The 25,446-nt window shown below is 48.6% G+C and overlaps 2 protein-coding genes and 1 pseudogene across 2 annotated transcripts; 1 reads left to right on the top strand and 2 right to left on the bottom strand.

Moving 5' to 3' along the window:
- Nucleotides 1–4,781: 4,781 nt before the first annotated feature.
- On the bottom strand, nucleotides 4,782–5,362 carry LOC125176569 (histone H2A type 3). The gene has a single exon (XM_047878222.1). It carries the CDS (start codon nucleotides 5,322–5,324, stop codon nucleotides 4,932–4,934), a length of 393 nt encoding a protein of 130 aa, XP_047734178.1. The 5' UTR covers nucleotides 5,325–5,362; the 3' UTR covers nucleotides 4,782–4,931.
- A 265-nt stretch (nucleotides 5,363–5,627) lies between these two features.
- On the top strand, nucleotides 5,628–7,348 carry LOC125146776 (histone H2B type 3-B). Its single transcript, XM_047823571.1, has one exon. It carries the CDS (start codon nucleotides 5,637–5,639, stop codon nucleotides 6,015–6,017), a length of 381 nt encoding a protein of 126 aa, XP_047679527.1. The 5' UTR covers nucleotides 5,628–5,636; the 3' UTR covers nucleotides 6,018–7,348.
- A 3,157-nt stretch (nucleotides 7,349–10,505) lies between these two features.
- LOC125164054 (H2B.U histone 2-like) lies at nucleotides 10,506–23,784 on the bottom strand (annotated as a pseudogene).
- Between the last annotated feature and the right edge of the window lie 1,662 nt (nucleotides 23,785–25,446).

The raw sequence follows: 25,446 nt of genomic DNA, 5'->3' as shown, positions 1-25,446 counted from the left end.
TTCTCCACCAGAATGGAAGATTCTACTATAACAAAAAGTCACTCCAGGAGGTGGCAGCCAGGCTGAGAGAATTAGGATGCAGGGAACAGGGTGAATGGCAAAAGAGGGGCCTGGCCTGTCCACAAATCAAAGAGTGATTTTTTCAGCGTGGAGTTCTGAGAGTTCTTTGCGTGGTCCAGATGACCACCTCATCTCAGGGCCCTTAAGTTACACTACAAAGACCCTTTCTCCAAATGAGATCACACTCACAAGTTCTGGACATTAGAACGGGGTCATATCTATTTTGGGGGAGGTGGCACTAGGGGTGGGACCCGGGACATGGAGACAAACTGCATCCCGAGACTCCTGGATTGCTGATGGTCTCCAACAGGGCATGTCTGCCTGGGGAAGACGAGGAGGTGCCGCCATGGGGGGTGAGGCAGAGTGCAGCCTGGCCGCCAGGAGAGGATGGAACTCCCAATCAGGAGGTGATAGCCTGTGGCTCCTAGAAGACAGCTGCTGCGACGTTCGGGCCCCACTGATGCCCTGGCTTGAGAGCAGGAGGAGAGAGGAAGCCTTGTAGCTGAGCCACAGAACCCGTGGTGGATGGCAGCATGGCTCTTGATGTTCCCAGCACCGTGGAGTGAGACTTGTTGTGAACCCCAGCATGGGGTATGAATCACAGTGTGCAGGCTGAGCCTCAGGGGTCCAGGGGACTCTGTCCTCCAGGGATGGTGTAAGGAAGCCCAAATTAGCCTTGGAAAGAGACTGTATACAAGAAGAAACAAGGTACCCAGCCATGTGAAGGAGGCCACCTGGACCAGTGTCTTCCCAGCTGACTCCACATTGACCTACCAGATTAACACCACCCCCCACCACTGACCCTTCCCCTGACCCCCTAGATAACCCCCTCAGATGATACCCTCCCAGCTGATCCCAAATTCCCACAATCTGGCCTTCAGCATGGTCACCCAGCTTTCCTGGGGAGCCCGGCTGTAACCACTGATTCTCAGACCAGCAGCTGGGACATTTTGGGCTGATCCATCATCCCACAGGAGAGAACGGGCAGATCAGGCCCCCAGAAGGGCTGCCGGGGGCTGTGGCAAGCTGAGGACAGGGCAATGGGTAAGAGAGGGTGTCCTGAAGGGCAGCACTGGCCGGAGGGGAGGTCATGGGCTCCACTGTCTTGGGGAGGAGGGAAGCATCAGGACCTGGCCTCCCCAGAGACCTGTCCTCCCAGAATCCTGCCTGGGACCAAATTACTCATGAAGAAGGAAGTGGGCAGAGAGAAGGATGCACTTTTCAAGCTTTTGCTGGGGTGGGGGGAGGGGCATGAGGGAAAAGCAGACCCTTGGTGAGGCTTGGTGAGCAATGCATGGAAACTGCCCTTCCTGGGAACATGAGGGTAAATTCTGATGACCAGGTCTGGGACCTCCATGTGACAGAGCAGCGTGTGGGCAGAACAGCTTAGGGCAGCCCGGACCTGACAGCTCTCAAGCTGGGTGACCCAGTCCACCTCAAGGCCTGTACCCAACGCTCTTACTCAGGCTCTAAACCAACACAGAAATTGAGGGGGTCCTTCATGATTGCTCACTTGGAAGATTCTTGAAAACGTCGGTAAAAAGACGAGAATGAATGGATGTGGGCTGGGGCTGGGGCCAGACCCTTTGCCCAGGAGAGGGGCAAGTTGAATTATGGGACCTGGATGAGGTGAGTGGAGAATTCCAGAAGCTGGGAGCAGTTTACTGGCAGGGGGCATGGGTGTTTCTGCATTCTTCCTGTGGGACCTTGTACATCTTTGGTTCACCTTTCTCAGTAAACTGCTCATACCACAGGGACATGGGGAGAATGACGGAGACGATCTGGGCATGGGGAAAGGGAGCATGTGACTTGATGCAGTGAGCATGGAGAAGGTGTTGAAGCTCTGTAGAGGCTGGCAGTCTCCCCGCCATCCTCCCCACTTCCCGAGAAGCCTCTGGCCACCACTAATCTGCTTCCCATCTCTATGGCTCTGTCCATTCTGTTTCTGTAAAAAAAATTATTTTACATTTATTTATTTTTGAGAGACAGAGTGAGACAGAGCACGAGCAGAGGAGGGGCAGAGAGAGGAGACACAGAATCCAAAGCAGGCTCCAGGCTCTGAGCAAGTGTTTAGCACAGAGCCCGATGTGGGCCTGAACCCATGAATTGTGAGATCATGACCTGAGGCAAAGTCGGATGATCAACCGACTAAGCCACCCAGGCGCCCCCGTTCTGTTTCTTATAAGTGCAGTCATACCCTGTGTGACCTTTCTCTCTCACAGAACATCATGTCTTTGAAGGTCATCCACGTGGTAGCATGTACCAGTGCTGCACTCCATTTTATGGCTGAATGCTGTTCCACTGTGTGGACAGAGCACATTTTGTTCATCCATTTGCTTGGGCTGTCTCCACCTTTGGGACATGAGGAATAATGCCACTGTAAATGTGCGTGTACAAGTAACTGAGTCCTTGTGTATACCTGGGAGTGCAATTGCTGGGCCATATGGCTCTTCCTTATTGAAGCGAGGGTCTGATGGGCTTTCTCCTGCATAGGCAGGCAGCTCTGGATATTGCATCACATTCATGAACCAGATAACCCCCAAGAGAGGATTAAACTTTAGACCAGAGCTGTCCACCTGACCTTTCCACGATGATGGAGCTTCTCCACCTGTGCTGTTCCATGCGTTGGCTGCTGGCCACACGTGGCTAGGGAGGCTAAGAAACTGCATCCTAGAATTTAATTTAATTTAATTCATTAAAAAATTTTTTTTAACGTTTTATTTATTTTGAGAGAGTGCACATGCGTGAGAGAGGGGCAGAGAGAGAGAGAGAGAGAAAGGAGGGAGAGAATCCCAAGCAGGCTCTATGCTGTCAGAGCAGAGCCTGTCTTGGGGCTCCATCTCATGAACTGTGAGATCACAACCTGAGCCGAAATCAAGAGTCTAAGGCTCAACGAACTGAGCCACCCAGGCACCCCTTGTATTTAATTTTAAATCATTGAAAATTGAATAGTCCTTTGGGCACCTGGGTGGTTCAGTCGGTTGAGTGGCCATGGATCTCACTGTGAGTTCGAGCTTTGCATCGGGCTCTGTGTTGGCAGCTCAGAGTCTGGAGCCTGTTTTGGATTCTGTGTCTCCCTTTCTCTCTGACCCTCCCCGGCTCACACTCTGTGTCTCTCTCTCAAAAATAAATAAACTTAAAAAAAAGATTGAATAGCTCTTGTTGCTTGATGTTATCTCCAGGGGACAGCTCAGCCTTAGAGATAACAGATGAAGGGTTGCTTCTGTGAGCACCACCCACCTCACTGCCTCCCTCTCAACGTCCCATTTAAGAAATTAAAAATTGGGAACTCCATGGATACGTGGCATACCTAACCTTGCCGGCCCTGAAAAAACATTTCCTAAATACCACTGAGGGGTTTGATGACATACAATGGCCTACATGATCATCAGTGCATAAACAAAAATTTATGCTACAATTGAACATAATGGATCCATCTCCAGAAGGCTCTATGGTCTCTTGGACAGTCCTTGCTTGTGTCACAGAAATGCTGCCCACTCAGCAATGTGGTCCACTACCTACCTCTGCTGCAGGAGACTCCTGTGTTTAGATGCACACCGTCAGAGCAGGGTTTGTAGATCCTTGGTGCGAATACTTTCACAGCACTAGGATATTTTCTCAAGACCAGCAGATGTGTGGTTAGCTCCAGATGGTGTCTAGGGAGCCCTGGTTTGAGTAGACCTAATTTTACTAAGTTTAATATAAATTATATAATATTCCTGAATTGTGTTACTGGCCTGCATTTATTGCGATAATAATAAAAAAATTAATGAAAATGGCAAAGATCTTGATACTAGGAATAACTAGCAGTTATCAAGCTCTGTGTGTGTGTGTGTGTGTGTTGTGCACATGCCAGACATTGTTTTAAAGGAATTATTATGAATTAACCACTTAATCCCTTGCCCCCATGAGGTGGGTGCTATTAACATTTTGACGACTTCGCCAGAACCCTTGGGAATGTCCAACTCCCCTTTATTACAGAGTGAGGAGCTTGTGTAAACAGTCATCTTCTGAAATATCCACTCATATATTACATAATCTAATCCTAACAACCTGGTCTTCCTGACCAAACTCAATGTACAAATTATTTTATTCTCTAACTTTAGTTATCAGGTTAGGGGACTCGAATTAATGTTTGACCAACCCAGACTGAACAATTTAAATCCTTTTGGTCATTCTACTTACAGTAAGATTTTCTTTAAAAAGTTTACACTTCGTTTAAAAACATAATTTTCTTTCTGAATGTTGTAAACGCCTTTAGAACAGACTCTTTACAAGACCTCAATCTCCAGATCATAATTCCCAACGACCTCATGTTTCCTAAAACTTTGCAATATCCACTCCCTCAAGCACCCATACGTTCTAGAATGTAAATCTTTAAGGGTTACCCATAAGAACCGCAAATAGCGGATTCTAACAACTAGACTTATTTTCAAAGGCAGGTGAATCTGCCCTGTTATCCGGGCCTCGGATAAGCAGACAGCCTGTACCTGGGTGTCTAAATGTGACCGAACGACACGTTGCAGAGTGCAAGGCAACTGGTCACCGATAACGACAGACACCTTCACGGTGAGCTGGTTAATTTAAGACCCCAGACGCAGTTTAGGAGTGAGATTCAAACGCAAAGGGCGGCTACGTGTCCGGTAGCATTCCCTGCGGCAAACAACACGGGAGGCCACGGTGCGCATACCCGCTCCCGGATTGTGCCTCGGGCCCGGCTCTCCGTGCGCCCGGAAGGACGCAGCCTTGGTAAGACAAAGCTGCGTGGTCAGTGTGGCTCTTTTCTTGAAACCGTGGGTGGCTCTGAAAAGAGCCTTTGGTGTCACAGGGCCCCCGGGGCACACGGCCGTTGCCGGCCCGCCTCCGCAGCCTCACTTGCCCTTGGCCTTGTGGTGGCTCTCCGTCTTCTTGGGCAGCAGCACGGCCTGGATGTTGGGCAGGACGCCGCCCTGCGCGATGGTCACGCGGCCCAGCAGCTTGTTGAGCTCCTCGTCGTTGCGGATGGCCAGCTGCAGGTGGCGCGGGATGATACGCGTCTTCTTGTTGTCGCGGGCCGCGTTGCCCGCCAGCTCCAAGATTTCAGCAGTCAGGTACTCCAGCACCGCCGCCAGGTACACCGGCGCGCCGGCCCCGACCCGCTCGGAGTAGTTCCCTTTGCGGAGCAGCCGGTGCACGCGGCCTACGGGGAACTGCAACCCCGCGCGAGAAGAGCGCGACTTGGCCTTGGCACGCGCCTTACCGCCCTGTTTGCCTCGGCCGGACATTGCCAACTCGGGCGCGGAGACAGAAGAAAGACGAGAAGACAGACCCAAAGTAACGAGGCCGCCAGCCCCCCTGAGCCCTTATATATGGTCCGGAGGTAGTGGAGCTGACCTCATCTGATTGGATAGTAATGGAGACCAATCAGAAAAGGAGTCCATCATCCCCTAATTTGCATGCACCTTTTCCAGTGATTACGTTAGGCGGCGTTCGAACCTATCAGATACCAGGACCTCTGGATCCTTCATTTGCATACGGGACGTATAAATACAGTTGCTCGGGCTGCACGTTCTTTTTGTTTGGAGAGACTTGCCATAATGCCTGATCCGTCTAAATCGGCACCCGCGCCCAAGAAGGGCTCCAAGAAGGCCGTCACCAAAGCGCAAAAGAAAGACGGCAAGAAGCGCAAGCGCAGCCGTAAGGAGAGCTACTCCATCTACGTGTACAAGGTGTTGAAGCAGGTGCACCCCGATACCGGCATCTCGTCCAAGGCCATGGGCATCATGAACTCGTTTGTCAACGACATCTTCGAGCGCATAGCCAGCGAGGCCTCCCGCCTGGCGCATTACAACAAGCGTTCTACCATCACGTCCCGCGAGGTGCAGACGGCCGTGCGCTTGCTGCTACCGGGCGAACTGGCCAAGCACGCTGTGTCTGAGGGCACCAAGGCCGTCACCAAGTACACCAGCTCCAAGTGAGGCGCGCCGGGCGCCCTGGAACCCAAAGGCTCTTTTCAGAGCCACCCACATAATCGAAAAAGGGTTTCGAACACGGTGAAGGGTTGTCCTGTGAATCAGTTCCGTTCTGTGCACCTTAGTGGTTTCCTGGTTACTGGGTCCGTGTGTGTGTGTGCGCGCGCGCGCGCCCCATTGTGTGTGTGCGTGGAAGGCGAGAGTGTGTAACTGTTTCTTATGGAGGTCTGGGATGGTAACCGGCCTGGCGGTCAAGGATCCGTGTCCACCCTCCCCTCTGCGGAGGGCTGTTGATGCATCGCCCCGCTAAGTAGACACCTTGAGTTCTTCGTCCTTTGGTGGCTGCAAGGGTGCATCCCCGGCGCTTGCGCTCGTAGACTCCGAGACCCAGGCCTGTCTGCGCGCGGCGTGCGTCTGTGGGTGAAGGGCGCGGGTCACCTCTTTCAGGAGGTGCCAATCCCCCCCGCCCCAGTGTCTCTGATGCATGGGCTGGGAAGTGAGGTCTCCGGTGTTGCGAGGCCCCAGGCGGTGTCGCCTGCAGCTGCATCCTTCCCTCGACCAGACATCTTTATCCTGAAGCAGTGAACATTTCTGGGAGAATGTTGGCGTGACTGGACCTTACAAAGGCAAAACGTTTGAAACCGAAAGGGAAATGGAAGCGTCTGGTGCGCGCGAGCCACATGTAACAACCCGATTTCTGCTGCGGGTAGCTTTAGCCTATGTGGGGATGGGGGAGATCAATTCAGGAGGAAAGTAATTCCCCTTTAATGTAATCCCCCCTTTTCTGGACAAATAGCTCCCTCTTACAGCCACATCATTTTCTGTGAAGCATTAGTGACGCAGAATTACCTCTTTTTTCGAATTTATGGCATTTATTAAGGGAAGTGTCATCTTGGCTCAGGGAAAGCGCTTTGGCACCAAGAGCCTTTACTTGGAAAAGGACATCAATTTGGCTTTTCTTCGTTGTAAATAGGGGATTCCTAACAAGGACTTCCTTGAGCCACTCTGAGATTTAGATGTACCGATTGGTCGTGTCATCCGCTCAGGCAAGGAACAAACATTTAATGAAAGGTATCAGTCATGTTTTGCAAATCATCTCCAGAGGAAGCTGGTCGAAGCCGGGCTGGGCGGGAGGGTCTGAGAACGTCACAGTCGAAGCTCCCTCCGCCCCAGCGTCTGGAAGCCCACCCACCCTGTTCCTTCTCCTGCGTGGGTCCAATCTAAAGGAATTTAAAATCTGACACGTTTTTCAGTTGGCATCTAAAATATTTTTATCCTTAGTTGTTATAGTTACAAGGGCGCAATTCCCAACGTAGGACGTTGTAAAAAAGCAAAATGGTCACATCAAAGAAATTAAAATAAATTTTTAAATAAAGTTCTTGAGCTTTGACACATTTTCAAATAATGCTCTTATAAAAATCTTTCTTACTGAAATATGGGTGACACGATCACATCAATCTTTTAAAAGTATCTATTGAAATAGCAATTCGATACTGTAATCAATTCTTAGAACACATGATCAAATTCTTCGTTAACAGTGAGATACTCTACATGATCCTTTTTTTCCTCCCTGAACTCACCCCCATTGTACTTCTTCCTGAGAATTTCATCCAAATGTAAGCTATATTTTTGAGTGTTTTTATCTATTACCTTTCGTTACACACACACACACACACACACACACACACACACCAACGTAAATTGAAATTTAAAAATACTTGCAGGTGACAAAAAGTGTTTTAAAAGTCATCTGGGCAGTACACATTTATTGAAAACATAAGTTTTGATAGCTAGTTATCACAGATACATGATCGTAAGTAATTCTCAGAATTTTAGTGAAACCTACCTCATTTATTGGGATTGATGGTGGTTCCTATTGCCTCACTTTATGCATCAGTGGACATATAGAGTATTGTTATGCTTTCAATGATAGCAGTGTGCATCATTTCATTTCCATTATTAGTGTGTATCCATAGATACACACTCTGAAATATTTACAAAAACAACACAACACAACTCATAGATACGGAAGTTTTGCCACAGTTATTTTACTCAATTCTTTCCCTGCTAGTTAGGATCCCCAGATTTGAAAACAGTAATCTACGTCAAAATCAACACCTTTAATCTTCTCAAGAGCTGTCTGATTCTTCTTGGAAACTACAGAATCCAGTCCTACACTATGAAGCAGGGCCTCCTGATTGGGTCTGAGCCCTCCTCTACCTATGGAAGGAAGATTAGGCATCACAATCTTAATGAGCACTTCTGGTAACAGGAAACTAGTGTCCCAGATCCAGGTCATTCTCTGCTTTAATAATAAGCTTCAGACCTAGGTTTAATAAAATGCAACTTGTCTCCAGTAGTGTGGGACTGTGCTAGCAGTGAGAAACAACACAGTTTATTTAGTCCCTAAAATAAAATCAAGAAGCAGAATAAACATAATTCCCAAATACAGTTGCATGAAAATGTTTTGTTGTGGGTAATGCAAAATGTCGATTAATTTCTCAGTCCCTTCATTCCTCAGACACACAGAATTAGTGTGAAGTAAAAGAAGGAGGAGAAGGAGGAGGAGGAGGAGGGGAGGAGGCTGCCTCTATTTGCTGAACAGTGTGGAGGATGCTGAGGCAGCCCCAGAGGAAGAATGGGCCTGGTTGGGCCCTCTCCTACCACGGGAGTGAGAATCTATTAAGGACGATGCAGAGCAACAGAGTTCCTGCCCTTGAGAATTTATAATGAAGAAAATGGAGAGAATCTGAATACAGAGCCCAGTCAGTAATACTACTACAACAAAGAGAAATGTTATTTGCATTAAGTTGGAGGCTGAAGGAAGGGGTTCACTGAGTATTTAAAAATGCTTAGACTCACAGAGTAAGGAATCAACACAATGGAAGACTTCTCTAGGCCTGAAATACCAAAAGTACAGGCCAAAGAGTAAGGCTCTGGAAAGCACTGGAGGGATTTTGCAGGTATCCCCTGAGATGTATTTGAGAGGGGGCACCTGGGTGGCTGAGTTGGTTAAGCCTCTGACTCTTGACTTTGGCTCAGGTCATGATCTCACGGTGAGTTTGAGCCCCACATTGGGCTCTATGCTGGCAGCGTGGAGCCTGCTTAGGATTCTGTCTCCCTCTCTCTCTCTGCCCCTCCCCTGCTTACTCTCTATCTCCCTCTCAAGATAAATAAAAATAAACTTTAAAAATAAAATGCATTGAAGAGACTCTCTCCTCCCCTCATCTCAGCCAAAAACTTTAAGTCCAATTTGCTAATTACTATGGAGTAAACCAAAGATGGAGAGGGAAGGGCTATCTCTTTAATAAAAAAAGTACAAACGCAAAACAAAGAATTTAGTGTAGGAGGCTAAGATTTGATGAAAGCGTGACATCACCAGAGATGGACACCCCTAGGGGCCAGGAATCAGAAGGCCTCTGCCCACCTCTTGGGACTGAACTGGAAATTCAAATCCTGGTAAGTGTTTTGCTTTCAGACTGGGATGCTCTTGTGGTGGTTTTTGTAGTCTGGGGTATTTTTTAGAGCGAGAGAAGCCTGGGCCACAGTCAAGCCTGCTGCTTCAGTTATAAATAAAGTGGGCAAATTAAATCCACCTTGCATATGGTTTACTTGTGTGTATGTGTTTAAAGTGCTCCATTTGTTTTGTCAAAAAGGCTCTATCACCATTTACAAGGCTTTCGTTAAAAGTATATACCAAAAACAAACAAAAAACAAAACAACCAAAATAGGGGCGCCTGAGTGGCTCAGTCCGTTGGGCCTAGACTTTGACCTAGGTTATGATCTCATGGTTCTTGTGAGTTGGAGCCCTGAGTGGCCTGGGACTCAGAGCCTGGATCCTGCTTCAGATTCTGTCTCCCTCTCTCTCTCTCTGCCCCTCCTCTGCTCACGCTCTCTCTCTCTCTCAAAAGTAAACATTAAAAATTTAAAAAACCCCACATAAACTGATCTCCTAATATGAATGATTTTAGCAGAGTATGATGATGGAGGCCACTACCTGTGCACCCGCTGTTCTGATTTTTCAAACAGGAACTGTGGTGCCCACAAAAAGCTGCTTAAACTGAACACTGCTTTCGTGTATTTGACAAGAGGCAAAGGAGGGAAGGACCAGCCCAAGCGTCACCGCCAAGACTGAGCCCAACACCCAGGGCCTCATCGAACCCCACATCTGTCCAGCGCACGCAGACCTAATCCATTAAGAGACACGGGGGTGCTAGTAGGGAGGTTGGCCTGAGGCCTTCCTGGAGGTGACCGGGTCTCTGCCTAAAGCTAAGGCCATGCCCTCTCTGGCTGCTGGCTGGGTAGATGCTGACTCAACGCGCCTTTGCAGGGTCTGCGCCTTTGAAGTCCAGTCTCGCTTTCCATGGCGCATTGCAGCGCCCCCCAGAACCCTGCCGGAGCAGTACATCACAACCAGAGCGGCTGGCAGTCTCCTTTCTGAGCACAGAGGTGGTTCTGAAAATAGCCTTTGGGTTCCAGGGCGCCCGGCGCGCCTCACTTGGAGCTGGTGTACTTGGTGAAGGCCTTGGTGCCCTCAGACACAGCGTGCTTGGCCAGTTCGCCCGGCAGTAGCAGGCGCACGGCCGTCTGCACCTCGCAGGACGTGATGGTGGAGGCAGGGGCCTCGCTGGCGATGTGCTCGAAGATGTCGTTGACAAACGAGTTCATGATGCCCATGATCTTAGACGAGATGCCGGTGTTGGGGTGCACCTGCTTCAGCACCTTGTACACGTAGATGGAGTAGCTCTCCTTGCGGCTGCTCTTTCTTCTGCGCTTTGGTGACGGCCTTCTTGGAGCCCTTCTTGGGCAGAGTGGGAAGGATCCGGCTTGGCCGGGCAGCGCGGGGGTGGGGGTGGGGCAACGCGGTGGTGGGGACTCCGGGGCTCAGGCAGCGCGGGCACAGGGGCTCCAAAGGGGGCGCGGATGCCCGGGTGGGGGCGGCGGGGGCGTCTCAGGGACGCGGGCTCGGGGCTGGCGGGATACGCAGGAACGCCAGGAGGCGGCTAGAGTGGAGGTAGCTGGGGCGCGAGTGTGCGGGCGAAGGGGCAGGGGGCCCGCGGACTGGGCACCGGAACCCGGGCGGTGCAGTCGCAGGAACCAAGATGAGTGCGCCGAGCGCAGGCAGCGCTATTTATTGTGTCCATATTCAAATGAAGCCTCCAAGTCGCGGGAATCTGATTGGACGCCAGGCTGTGAGCCTCTGGGACCGCTAGGAGTTTATGTAAATAGCAGATGCTGGCTCTTATTTCCTATTGGATGGCAGTCCCACCAATCCGAAGACGCAGGTGCCTCGCGCTGGGAGTCAGATTGAGCATCTTTGTTCAAACCGGGAGAGGAGGGGCCTTTGTGTGGTCACCGGTTCTGGATGGGGTAAATAATAATAATAAAAATAAACATAAACAATAACAACAATAATAATAAATAAGGAAATAAAAGTCGGTTTAACGCTGCATCTCCATCTTCTCCAGGCAAGGGGTAAACACGTTTCTGAGGCCCAAAGCTAGGGATGCTAGCTGATGCTTATTCAGCAAAGGGGAATGGGAATAACTTAACTATTTATTTCCCATCATTCCCCCAACAAAAGGCCAATGTCAGAACTCAGGCGTAAATCCAAACGGCTGAACACTGAAAATCTGTGAAGGCACTCACATTGGAGGTGTAGCAACAGGGCAGACTTGCAAGTGGAAGGACTGATGAAGGGGCTTCCGGGGAAACAGTCCTTTGATTTCAATGCTGACTAATTTCTTTTGAAGTGATCGCTGCGTGCTAGGTACTCCGTATCTAGGGTCTCATCTTGTCTGTGAACGCATCAGAACACAGGCTTATAGAATTGTTACAGGCTAAACTGAGGCCTACCAAAAATATTAAGAATCTATTGAACAAAAGTTGCTTAGAATCAGGCAACATCCAATTTAACAGAGAAGATTTCCATGGAGCCGTACAAAATGAAAGACTTGTATCGGCAGAACAGAGAGGGAACAAGAAGTCACAGGAAAGGAAAAATAGCATTATTGCGAGGTCACTTTCTTTTAGAGAATGGAAGAGGCCTATCAGACTGATTACCTCACTAGTGCTGATCAGTGTTGCGACCGGAGCAACAAACACCGAGATCAGGGTCCTGAGGGTAGGGGAATGTAAGGAAAAAAAGAGAGAAGAGAAGACAGTTTGGGAACAGGAGGGTCCCCTGGGCTGATGGCCCAAGTGACGGCTTTATTGTTGCTGTACACAATCTTTTATATCAAGACTCATAAGGGTCAGGCCATTCTAAGAATAAACAGGTTTCACATAATCACTGCCAACCAAAACATTTGGTTCTGTGTTCCTTGTGAATTTTCTAAACGGGTCACAGCAAGACCTTGTTGATAAGATTGCTAGCAAAACACAGTTCCCATGTTTGTTTCTATTTGACTCGGGGTAGATAAAAGGAGAGGTAACATTACTGCCAACACCCACAGACCACAGGCTTCAGGAATTAACTTTCTCAGCCTTGACAAGGCTTTCGTATGCCCTTGAAAATGGGGGAATGGGAGGGGGAACCACTGGGTTGGCTGAGTCAGCAGGGAACCGTTGCTCAACCCGGTCTCAGCCTGGCACCGGGGCCCAGCCTCCCACAATCAGGGGATTCCTGATTCACTGGAGCTTAATGCTCCACTTCTGGGACAGCTGACACTTGCAATAAATTCAGTCTTGGTTCCGTGACATGGCACTTAGCATGAGGCACTCCATTTTGGATATGTTGTCTTGTTTTCACCAGAAGTTATCAGTCCCTGAGTTGCCTCCCCCATTAAATTAACTCCTATAGACATGAGTTAAGGTCTCCTATATGTTAAATGCCAAGATGGAAATATAAGGTGTTAAGAATTTACTTACTTGAGCATCACACCTGGGAAGCTCAGAAATGCAGACTCTTGGGGTGCCTGGGTGGCTCAGTGGGTTGAGAGTCTGACTCTTGATTTGGGCTCAGGTCATGATTTCATGGTCTTGAGATTGAGACCTGTGTTGGGCCACACTGAGCATGGAACCTGCTTGGGATTCTCTTCCAATCTTTGCTCCTACCCTGTGCAGTCTCTCTCGCTCTCTCTCTCTCTCAAAATAAATAAACATAAGAAAAAATAGAAATGCAGAATCCTGGGCCCCATTTCAAAGGTATTGACTCAAAAGTTGTATTTTTTTCTTTTTTAAAAATTTTTAATGTTTATTTTTGACAGAGAGAGACAGAGCATGAACGGGGGAGGGGCAGAGAGAGAGGGAGACACAGAATGGGAAACAGTCTCCAGGCTCTGAGCTGTCAGCACAGAGCCCGACGCGGGGCTTGAACTCACAAACTGCAAGATCATGACCTGAGCCAAAGTCGGATGCTCAACCGACTGAGCCACCCAGGCCCCACTTTTTCTTTTTTTTTAAGTTTATTTTTATTTATTTTGAGAGAGAGAGAGAGAGAGCAAGTGGGGAAGGGGCAGAGAGAAGAGGGAGACAGACTCCCAAGCAGGCTCCACACTGTCAGCACAGAGCCCGATGTGGGGTTCAATCTCAAGAACGGTGAGAGCATGACCTGAGCTCAAGTCAAAAATTGGACTCTTGGGTACCTGAGTGGCTCAGTCAGTCAAGTGTCTGACTTTGGCTCCAGTCATGATCTCACAGTTTGTGGGTTTGAGCCCTGCACTGGGCTCTGTGCTGACAGGTCAGAGCCTGGAGCCTGCTTCGGATTCTGTGTTTCCCTCTCTCTCTATCCCTCCCCCGCTCATGCTCTGTCTCCCCAAAATAAATAAACATTAAAAAAAAAGCGTTGGACACTTAACCGACTGAGCCACCCAGGTGCACCAGATGTATTTTAAACAGACTCAAATGCATATCACACTTTGAGAAGGTCTAAGGTCTGGTCTGGGTGTCACTTACTTGGCCACTGTAACCATCCAGAGGCCAGGAAACTTAACGGTGCCCCCAACAGACAAAATGGACCACAGCTTCAGAACAGTCAGCAAGATGCTTTCAAGATACCCACACAAATGCCCTCTATGTGCAAATATGTCTGTACAAACATGTCTTGTGTGTTCACACATGTCCTGTGAGATCCATGGGCCTCTTGAGATTGTGGGTGCCTTGAGCTGCTTTGGATATACTCAGCATTGACCATTTTATCTATTTACCTTAAAAAATGGAGTTGGTTTAACAAACATTTCTATAGAGCTCATTATCATCTAGGTAACCATTTAATACATAATTCACATTAGTGCTGATAAGATCCTTTCCTGGTATGCACTATTATCAACTCCATTTTATGGATGGGTAGCAAAAGGCTGAAGAAAATATGTCCCGAGTTAAACACGTGGGAGGCAGGAGCTGACCCTGAAAATCAGGCTGATTGGTGCCAAGAAATTTTAAATATTTGGATAGTGAATTGCACTCAATTTTGAAGAAGGAACACTACTTATGATGTGGTGTGTAGAAGAAAAATAGTAAAACACCAATGCATCACTCTGTGTTTCAGTTTCTGACGAACAAAAGTCCAAAATCTTATAATTGGTCTCTCCTGGAAAGATGAAAGTATTGTAGATGAAATTGTACTGAATTCTACAATCGCTGACTCCATTAAAAGAATAAAGCCTTTGAATACAAGGTGCCTTAAGGAAATAGAAAAAAAGGCTTGTTTCTGGATCATTACCCCAAACCACTTTTGTAGCCATCATTATTTTTTTTCTGTGGGAGTTAATGAGTATAAAAATGATTAGTCTTGCTTCCCAGCACCAGTGGGAGACGTCGGAAGCCCGATCTTGCACACGAGGTGCACTCCAAGCAAGAATCTCTGTCCTTTTGCCTGCAGATTTCGTGAGCACAGACTTCTCTGACATAGTCTTGAAGCTCACTGTTTGGAGAAGGTCTTTCTGTCTCAGTGAGGCTCACTTCCAGTGGATATTGAAGCTCTAACACATTTATAATGTTGGGGAGGAAATGCTTTCACTCCACCCTCCTGGCTTTGATAGCTGGTTCTGGGAAGTGAACTGACAACAGGCAGATTGACAGGAGAAAAGGTGTATGAATTTATTAATTTTTATTATTACATGCATGGGGGCCTCCCAGGGGAAAAGGGTGACTATCTCCCAAAGCGGTGAGATTGGAGGGAGAGCTTATATACTATCTTTTTTTGAATGTTTATTATCTTAGAGAGAGCACGCACACACGAGCAAAGGAGGGGCAGAGAGCAAGAGGGAGACACAGAATCCGAAACAGGCTCCAGACTCTGAGCAAGTGTTCAGCACAGAACCCAATGTGGGGCTCAAATCCACAAACTGTGAGATCATGACCTGAGCTGAAGCTGGACACTCAACCGACTGAGCCACCCAGGCGCCCCTTGAGAGCTTATATACCATCTGAATTGGAGCAGGGGAGGGGGCTGTGGGCCTCTGAGGGGGACAGTGAATGGTGTTTAGGAAAGATGAGTGGGCCTTTTGGAGAATAGATAGCAGGTGTGATAGTCTGTGACAATGTTTGTCTGGTTGTGGCGTGGACTTCTTTCTTCCCTCCTGTGATGAAACCCCAGGAGGGGATTGATGGCAGTTAGGGTCTTTTTTTCAGGGAGGACCTGTCTTTTTTTTTTTTTTTTTACATTTTATGTATTTTTAAGAGACAGAGAGAGACAGAGCACAAGTGGGGGAGGGGCAGAGAGGGAATGAGACACAGAATCTGAAGCAGACTCTAGGCTCTGAGCTGTCAGCACAGAGCCTGACGCGGGGCTTGAGCCCACAAACTGTAAGATCATGACTTGGGCCGAAGTTGGACACTCAACCGACTGAGCCACCCAGGCGCCCTGGACCTGTCTTTTTTTTGAGAGAGGGAGTGAGCACTTGGAAGCATGGGAGGGTCAGAGGGAGAGAGAGAGAATCCCAAGCTGACTCCACACTCAGAGCACAGTCTGAATGCAGGGCTCAATCTCACCAACCATGAGATCACAACCTAAACTAACATCAAGAGTTGGATGCTTATCCAACTGAGCCACCCAGGTGCCTCTAGAAGAATAATTTTAAAAGGGGGTGGGATGATAAAAAAATAAAAAATAAAAACATTTTTTTTTCTTAATGGTTTCAGTGCACAGTGCCTGGTGCTGGTAGCAATTCCTTAACTATGTGGAACAAATGATGGAATCAGTGAAAGGAGCACATTTCATCATCCTGAATTCCTGTGCCCACCACGGACACCATCCTTTTTCTCTGCTGGGATAAAGATGCTGTGCAGTGTTTTTGCCCCACCCCAGCCTGGTGTCTTACACATTCCCACCAATGAGCATTGCTGTAGATGAAATGTTGCAAGCCCTCCCGCCCCCAACTACAGCAGCACTCGCTGCTTATGGATCCTGCAGGGGTGTGGGGTGGGGGGAGGGCTCTGCAGGGAGGCAGCACCCTGCAGATGCAGGAAGGGTGCCAGACCATAATGGTTGTGGCTGGGAGCTGCAGGTAGGTGGGTGCCTGCAGTGACAGTGCACGCACACTGGAGCTCTGCAGAGAAGAGGTAAACCTCCTTGCACGCTTTGCAGGTTCACAAAGCAAAGAAGGAAGGCAGCTTGGCCAGCCTTTGTCCTGGAGACAGCCTCCAGCGTGCACCTGAGACAAAGGCCGTGGCGGGGGTGCTGGGGCTCCTGTGGCCGGCCTTGCGTACAAGACCCTGGAGGAGACAGGTGCTAACCCCGCACCCATGCAAGGTTTTGGGGTTGCTTCCCAGGCTGGGCCCGTCCTTTTCTTCCTGTGCTCATTTCCATTTTGTTTCAGCTGGCAGGAGAGAGGGGGTCTTCAGTCAAATCCCAGCTCCAGGTGGGAATGAAAGGCTGGAGACCACGGTGGAGGGGAGGTGGGGGGTGGGTCAGGGAACTGAATCTGGTGTTGGGTGAGCAGCTTGTGGAATGGATCATTGCCATCTCAGTGCCCACACAGACACGCAGACACAAAGGCCAGATGTGCTGGCCCCTCAGCCCCTGAGCTGCACAGCTACCCATTCCCCACCTAGGACAGGTTTCGGGTGCCCCCAGGGGCTGGGGTCAGGGAACAAAATGCTCTGGAGGCCACACAGGCCTTTCTGGTTACTTGTTCCTCCACAAGAGTGAGCTCCCGTCCTCATGCGTATATAGTATATTTCTATTACTTCCCGTCTACATACAGATATGCAAAAATCATGTGGGGAGCCTGGGTGGCTCCATGGGTTGAGTGTCTGACTTTGGCTCAGGTTGTGATCTCAGCCGGTTCCTGAGTTCAAACCCCGATGCGGGCTCAGTGCTGACAGCATGGAGCCTGGCTCATATCCTCTGTATCCCTCTCTCTCTGCTCAGCCCCTGCTCATGCTCTCTCTCAAAAATAAACTAAAAAAAAAAAAGTAAAAATGTTGGGGCACCTGGTAAAAATGTAGGTTAAGTGTCCAACTTTGGCTCATGTCATGATCTCACAATTTGTGGGTTCGAGCCCCGTGTTGGGCTCTGCACTGACAGCGAGGAGCCTGCTCGGGATTCTCTGCTCTCTCTCTCTCTCTCAAAATAAATAAATAAACTTAAAATGAAACAATCAGGAATCACCCTGTCCCACTAATCTGACTGATAGGCCCCTGCTGTCCCCTCCCTAAAGGAAAGTGACCTGCAATAATCACCCATCTTTGGCCCCGTATGACTTCCTTGCTTCCCCCCTTTCTGCCTATAGAAGTCTTTCATTTTCGGCTCCTCCGAACGCCTTCTTATCTGCAAGACTGGGTGCTGCCTGATTCAAATCAGTCTTTGCTGAAATACACTCTCACAATTTTCAATATACCTCAGTTTCTCTTTCAGCAGTGCTGGTATCAGAAGTGGGACCTCAGGGAAACCCCTGTCAGTCCCAGAGCAACTGGGAACCAGGCACAGGCACCTGCTTAGCCCCTCTGAGCCCATGGCTGTCTTGCCGCCTCCAGTGGTCATGGATAAGTCCTGGTTGGTCCTGGTCCTCCTGTGTTATGAGCTTTCAGACTTTATCAGAGCATGTCTCTTTCCAGACTGGAAATCGGCTGAAGTCAGACTGGGTCTGACTTAGAAACTGGGCTAGGTCTGGGGTTGGATTGGGTCCTATGTGAGGCCTCAGGTAAATCGGATTTTGTTTAAAGGCTGAACAAGCAGTTTAACATTACCAGAGATAATCTTTTTCCTTTTAAGTTTTAATTTTAATTCCAGTTAGTTAACATACAGTGTAATATGAGTTGCAAGTGTAGAATTGATTCAACAACTCCCAGTGCTCATCACAACAGGTGTACTCCTTCATCCCTATCTCCCATTTAATACACCCCCGACCCATCTCCCTTCTGGTAACCATCAGTGTGTCCTTTATAGTTAAGAGTCAGTTTCTTGTTTTGCCTCTCTCTCTCTTATTTTCCCTTTGCTCATTTGCTTTGTTTCTTAAATTCCACATATGACTTAAATCATATGGTATTTTCTTTCTCTGACTGACTTATTTCACTTAGCACATAATACACTCTAGCTCCATTCATGTTGTTGCAAATGGCAATATTTCATTTTGTTTTCATCACTGAGTACTATTCCAATGCATGTATATACCACATCCTCTTTATCCATCATCAGTTGATGGACATTTGGGCTCTTTCCATAATTTGGCTATTGTTGATAGCACTGCTATAAACATTGGGGTGCATGTACCCCTTTGAAACAGCACACCTGTTTTCCTTGGATAAATACCTAGTAGTGCAATTGCTGGGTCATAGGGTAGTCCTATTTTTAGTTTTTTTGAGGAAACTCCATACTGTTTTCCAGAGTGGTTGCACCAGTTTGCATTCCCACTAGCAGTGCAAAAGAGATCCTCTTTGTCCATTATCAGTTGACAGACATTTGGGCTCTTTCCATAATTTGGCTATTGTTGATAGTGCTGCTATAAACATTGGGGTGTATGTGTCCCTTTGAATCAGCATTTTTTTTATCCTTTGGGTAAATACCTAGTAGTGTAATTGCTGGGTCATAGGGTAGGTCTATTTTTAACTTTTTGAGGAACCTCCATAATGTTTTCCAGAGTGGCTGCACAAGTTTGCATTCCCACCAGCAGTGCAAGAAGGTTACCCTTTCTCCACACCCTTGCCAACATCTGTTGTTTCTTGAGTTGTTAGTTTTGGCCATTCTGATAGATGTGAGGAGGTATCTCATCCTGGTTTTGATTTATATTTCCTTGATGATGAGTGATGTTGAGCATCTTTTCATGTGTCTATTAGCCATCTGGATGTCCAAAGATAATCCTGAGACACAGTGGCCACAGTGGAGAACTTTTAACCTAGATGAAGAGGTGTCCCAGAGAAAAAGGGGGCTCAGCCAAGTAGTCACCATAAAGGCTCGACAGAAAATTGTTTTTCCTCCTTTATAGTTTCTGGTGACCAAGATGAGACCTGCTGGGACACCAGGCTCACTCCAGAACCTGCAGATGATGTCCTGGGAGTAAAAGCAGGAGCTGGCAAAGGATGAGAAGTCTTAGCAGATCTCCATCTATGGTGCCTGATGGAGAGAGGAAGGTAAAATCTCACGTTGTCCCTTTCTTTCCAAATTCGGACTGGCAGGAGAAAAACATTTTTAAAAATTAGATCTTTGGTTTTTTTTATTAAAAAAATTTTGTAATGTGTATTTATTTTTGAGAGAGAGAGACACAGAGCATGAGCAGGGGAGGGGCAGAGAGAGAGGGAGACACAGAATCCGAAGCAGGCTCCAGGCTCTGAGCTGTCAGCACAAAGCCTGACATGGGGCTCAAATCCATGAACTACATGATTATGACCTGAGCCGAAATAGGATGCTTAACTAATTGAGCCACCCAGGTTCCCCTAAAAGGATTTTTTTTTTTAAACATGGCTCTATCATCACAGGTTGGCCAAACTGGAAGCTGATATTCAGAGCCTGCTAGGAACTTATTTTTAGGCCTCCTCTCCTAAGTTAAAATAAAGCTATGTACACAGAGATAAAGGAAAACATTCTGAAGCCTTTTGTGCTGAAGCATGTACTGAAATATTCCAAAGACACACAGCTGTAAACCTAGAACATAGGAATCTTTTGCTTTCCATTGTAGTTGGAAATGTTCCTGATATCACGAAGCAAATTGAGTGTAATATGGCTGGATGGCTGCATTAGCGCCTTGATAGCACTCAGGCTCTACTATGATTCTTTGGGGAATTAAAAGCCACTGTCCTTATCCCATAAGGGATTTTGCTTTGCAAAAGCAGAAATGCAGCTCTAGAAACAATTCAAGGTCCACCTGTCTTTACCATTCCCCAAATGTCCTGTATCCATTTCATGATGCTTGCAGATACCGTAAAAGATCAGGATTTTGGAGGGGCACCTGGGTGGCTCTTGGGTAAGGGGCTGACTTCAGCTCAGGTCATGATCTTTCTTTTGTGGGTTTGAGCCCCACATCAGCCTCTGTGCTGACAGTTCAGATCCTGGAGCCTGCTTCAGATTCTGTGTCTCCCTCTTTCTCTCTGCCCCTCCCCTGCTCATGTCTGTCTCTCAAGAAAAAATAATAATAATAAATAAAATTAAAAAATTAAAAAAAAACCTCACAGAGGACAGATGTCAGACACCAAATCAAAGACACATTTTCAGGGGCACCTGGGTGGCTCAGTCAGTAAAGCATCCAACTTTGGCTCAGGTCACCATCTCATGGTTTGTGAGTTTGAGCCCCATGAAGGGCTCTGTGCTGACAGCTCAGAGCCCACTTCAGATCCTCTATCCCTCTCTCTCTCTTCCCCTCCTCTGCTCATTCTCTCTCTGTCTCAAATAAATAACTAAACTTAAAAAAATAAGAAATTATAACCAGGATTTTTTTTAACATTTAAGTAATCTGCACAGGCAGCAAAGATTTTGTGTCCTACTAAAATACCTTACTGTGTTTCACGTTGTCTTTAGCAGGTCTTTGATTATGTAAGAAAATCCAGTTTTCTCATCTTACGCCATACCACCCTGAATGCACCTGATCTCATCTGATCTTGGAAGCTAAACAGGGTCGGGCCTTTAACATCTTCAATTGCCACTTTGGTCGAGTAGATGAGTAAGTATTATTTCATAATAATCTGTGATCCTATTTAATCAAATGTCCAAACCTGATATTTTCCCCAAATCAAATTCTAAATGGAGCCTTAAATTTTTTTTAAATGTTTATTTTTGAGAGAGAGAGAGAGAATGAGCAGGGGAAGGACAGAGAGAGAGGGAGACACAGAATCTGAAGTGGGCTCCAGGCTCTGAACCATCAGTATAGAGTCTGACGTGGGGCTCAAATCCATGGACCGTGAGATCATGACCTGAGCTGAATGAAGTCGGACACTTAACTGACGAGCCACATAGGCTCCCCGTGTTGTCTTTAAACTTAAAAAAAAAAATATATATATATATATATATATATATATATATGTTTATTTTTGAGAGAGAGGGAGACACAGCATGATCAGGGGAGGGACAGAGGGAGGGAGACATGGATCCAAAGCAGGTTCCAGGCTCTGAGCTGTCAGCACAGAGCCCGACGTGGGGCTCAAATCCATTGACTGTGAGATCATTACCTGAGCTGAAGTTGGTGGCTTAACCGACTGAGCCACCCAGGCGCCCCTGGAGCCTTTTGACCTCAAAATAACTTTGACATTTCCTGGAGGGATCCTGGAATATCTCAAAGGACGTGTGTCTCACCTTGTTAAAGAAAGACGTCAGACCAGTTAGCTTGATTTGATATGCAATTATGGTATACAAATCATGCAGCAAGCACCTTCAAACACATCATGGTAAACCTTAAGTTGTATGTGTGGGTGTATGTTACTAATATACCATGAAATGCTCAAAGTACATAGAAATCTGTTGATACTCTCCTTGTCCAGCTAGCACCTTAAATTGTATGCCACAGAAACATCTACACTTCCTTATCAAAAGAACACTCACCAAATGTTTGAGCATGGGCATTTTTTAAAGTGTTTTTATTTATTTTTGAGGGAGAGAGAGAGACAGAGTGTGAGCTGGGGAGGGGCAGAGAGAGAGGGAGACACAGAATCTGAAGCAGGCTCCAGGCTCCAAGCTGTCAGCACAGAGCCTGGTGTGGGGCTCACACTCGTGAACCACAAGATCATGACCTGAGCTGAAGCCGGGAGCCCAACTGACAGAGCCACCCAGGCACCCCTGACCATGGGTATTTTTAACTTTTGCCATTTACAGACCGTTGTTTTACTCTGACGTTCTTGCAAGAGCAAGATTCAGCAAAAGGACCCTGCTGAGTACTCTTGACCATGGACCCCACTGCCAAGCCACCAGGTGTCGAAACTTGGGCGCGTATTCCAAATTGAGGAAGGCTCCCCCTGCCATCTGGTCATTTGTAAACACCGGATAATGCCACTGGCCACATATCTCGGGCCATTGCTGAGGGGGATAATCTAACCTCCAATGTCTGTTGGATTCTCCACGATGCGATTCTGGCAATCCTGTCATTCTGCCCGGCACAAACCTTCCCCTTGATTTCCAATGCCTCAGCACACACCTCCTTACTCAGTTAAAAGATAATAAAGACTGTCTGTGGCCAGAGGCTCAAGGGGTTTTTGCTGGGCAGCTACTGGTTCAGTAGGAGAATCTGCAACATCAAGAGTGAAGGGGAGGGGGACCCTGGGTGGCTTGGTTGGTTAAGCCTCAGATTTGGGCTCAGGTCATGATCTCCATGCTGACAGCTCAGAGCCTGGAGCCTGCTTCGGATTCTGTCTCCTTTTCTCTCTGCCCTTCCCCTGCTTTGCTCTCTCTCATTCTGTCTCTCTGTCAAAAATAAATAAACATTTTTTTAAAAATTTAGGAGGGATTATTAAAACAAGACTCCAGACCCCAAATATGGAGTCACTTCTAAGCCCCAGCTCACCAAACCGAAACAATCAATGACAGTGTTAGCTCTCCCAGAAATGGGAGCTTTGACCAGACAATCAGGATTCCCTGGTCAGCACTGGTGACAAAATCTGCCTGGTAGGTCCCTGCCATCCCTTTCCCAAAAGAAGGTGGCCTTGTCATAAGCCACCTGCTTTCTTGCCTGGAATTACTTCCTCATTCCTGCACCATTCTGCCTGGTTAAGTCTTTCATTTCCTGCAGCTCCCTGGCACTCCCTGCTATCTGCTGGGAGACTGTGTGCTGCCTGATTTCAATCCAGTTTTGCTCAAATAAATTTGTAACATTTTTAAGAGGCCTCAGTTTACTTTTTTTTTTAATTTTTTAATGTTTATTTATTTTTGAGAGAGACAGAGACAGAGCATGAGCGGGGAAGGGGCAGAGAGAGACACACAGAATCCAAAGCAGGCTCCAGGTTCTGAGCCATCAGCACAGAGCCTCACATAGGCCTGGAACCCACGAGCTGTGAGATTATGACCTGAGCTGAGTCAGATGCTTAACCCACTGAGCCACCCAAGCGCCCCAAGAGGCCTCAGTTTACTTTTTAACAGAGGAGATCTAGAAAACGGATCGCACATACGTCCGAAAACACAAAACTTGACATTTTATGAGAACGATTTTCCTATACTTGATGTATTTGATAGGTTTTGAGTTTTCAGGAGAGGTGGTCTGCATCTGGGAAGGGAGAGCTCTGGAGAGATGTGCACGAGGGTGTTGGGAAAGGAGGATGGGGCAGATGGAAGGGTGTAGGGAGGAGGCTGGGGGCTGGGGAGGCAGCCGGCCTCACCCACAGGACCGTGCCCTGGGGACACCCCAGGCCATGAGGTTTTCTCCAAGGTTCCCCCTCTTCCCCTCCAGGGCAGCCGCACTGCCATTGTCACCCGCATGCTAGGAAATCTCGAGGATGTCCAAAGACAGGGGTGAAAACGTTAAGGCACAAACATGGACAAAACACAACAGATTCCAAGCTCAGACACCAAACTGAGGGCGCAGCAAAGGCGATTGGGAAAGGGAAGCTTTAGAAAGCTCCAGAACGTGCCTCAGCCAACCGGGTAGGATTGTTTGAACCAATCCAGATGGGCTGTTCTGGTAAATACCAGAGGCTTGGCTCTTCCTGTTCATCTCAGGGGCCTCCTGAGACTAACTGTGTGCCCGAGGGGTGCCCCCCAGGCGGCTGTGGGCGTGAGGGGGCCCTGAGGCGAAGGTCCCGCACCCCCAGCCTCTGCGCATCCGGTCACCGCCTGCAGTATTGCGTCCCCGCGCCCCTGTGCTACACCTCTGCACATCCCCGCACCATCTGCAGTTCTGTGCGCCCCCCTGCCTCCTCCCACCTCTACACCTCCCAGCACCCGCTGCAATTCTGTGACAGCCCCCCCCCCCCCCCGCCTCCCATCAACTCTGCAGGTCTTGACACCTTCTGCAGTTCTGTGCCACCCCCCCCACCCCCCCCCCCCGTCTTCCCCCACCTCTGCACGTCCCGGCACCTTCTGCAGTTCTCCATCCCCGCGGCCCTTGTGCCCAGCACCCCTACACCTCCAGGCATCGTTTGCACTTCTGCGCTCCCACCCCAGCCCCCTGTGACCTGCACCTCTGCACCCCTGTACCCACCCCCCGCTTCCACCCGGCCCTCCCAGCGCGCTGGAAGGGCGGCCGGGGGAGGGGGTTCCGCGGTCCCCCACCTGTGCTCGGTCGTCGCCCCGCTCGCCGCGCCCCGCCCGGGGACCCCGGGGGGGGGGCGGCGCGGGCCGACGATAGCCACGGGGGCCACCAGCAGTGCCAACTAAGTGACTTTGTGCGGGGTTTCCCGACGCCCTTGGCTCTCCGTTCGCGGTCTTGGGAGAGAGCCAGCTTTTCAGACTCGCTTGGGAGCGGGACTGTGGGAGGGGGGTGGCGACGGGAGGCTCGCGTTCAGAACTCCGGATCCACCAATCCGTGGTAGGCCTGCACTGGAATCCGGCTGCCCAGGGTCAGCCCCTCCAAGGCTCTGCCTCGTCTCCTCCTGCTGTGGGCTGTCTGCAGCCTCAAGCTGTCTCCGACCTCCGTGGCCAGCCCTCTGCTGGGACAGCAAACGCATCCTAGTATCTGAGAGAGGGAACCACCTCCAGTAATTTCTCCAAAGTGGGAATGGGCTCAAGAAATGCTTTTCCCAGGGGCTGGGGGAGGGGGGTGGTGGCGGGAGCTTTGGCTGCTGTTTCAGCTTCCTTATTCCAAGTACCCACGCGAGCCCCTGCACACCGCCGGCCTGCACCCCGGCTTCTCGCTCAGCTCGCCTCCCCACCTGTGGTTTGGGTTCCCATCTGCATAACTCCCATGAGTTCTCTCTTGTTAGTTACACAGATTTTGTTGTTTGTCGGTTCCTATTTGTTTCACAGCGTGTGATTCTGATATACACAGATTTATCTCGTGTTCCTTCAGGGAAAAGCTCCAGTTCTTTCCCAAAGCTACCAGCATACACTATTACTGAATTCAACTTGCCTCCGTGGGTTGATACTCACTTTTTTTCAGTGGCTTGTTTTTTTCCTACAACCAATGACTGGTCTTGACTTCAG

This window comes from Prionailurus viverrinus, chromosome A1 (genome assembly GCF_022837055.1).
Source record: "Prionailurus viverrinus isolate Anna chromosome A1, UM_Priviv_1.0, whole genome shotgun sequence".
NCBI lineage: Eukaryota > Metazoa > Chordata > Mammalia > Carnivora > Felidae > Prionailurus > Prionailurus viverrinus.
The sequence above is the reverse complement of the archived record's forward strand: the minus strand, read 5'-3'. Positions and strand labels throughout refer to the sequence as shown.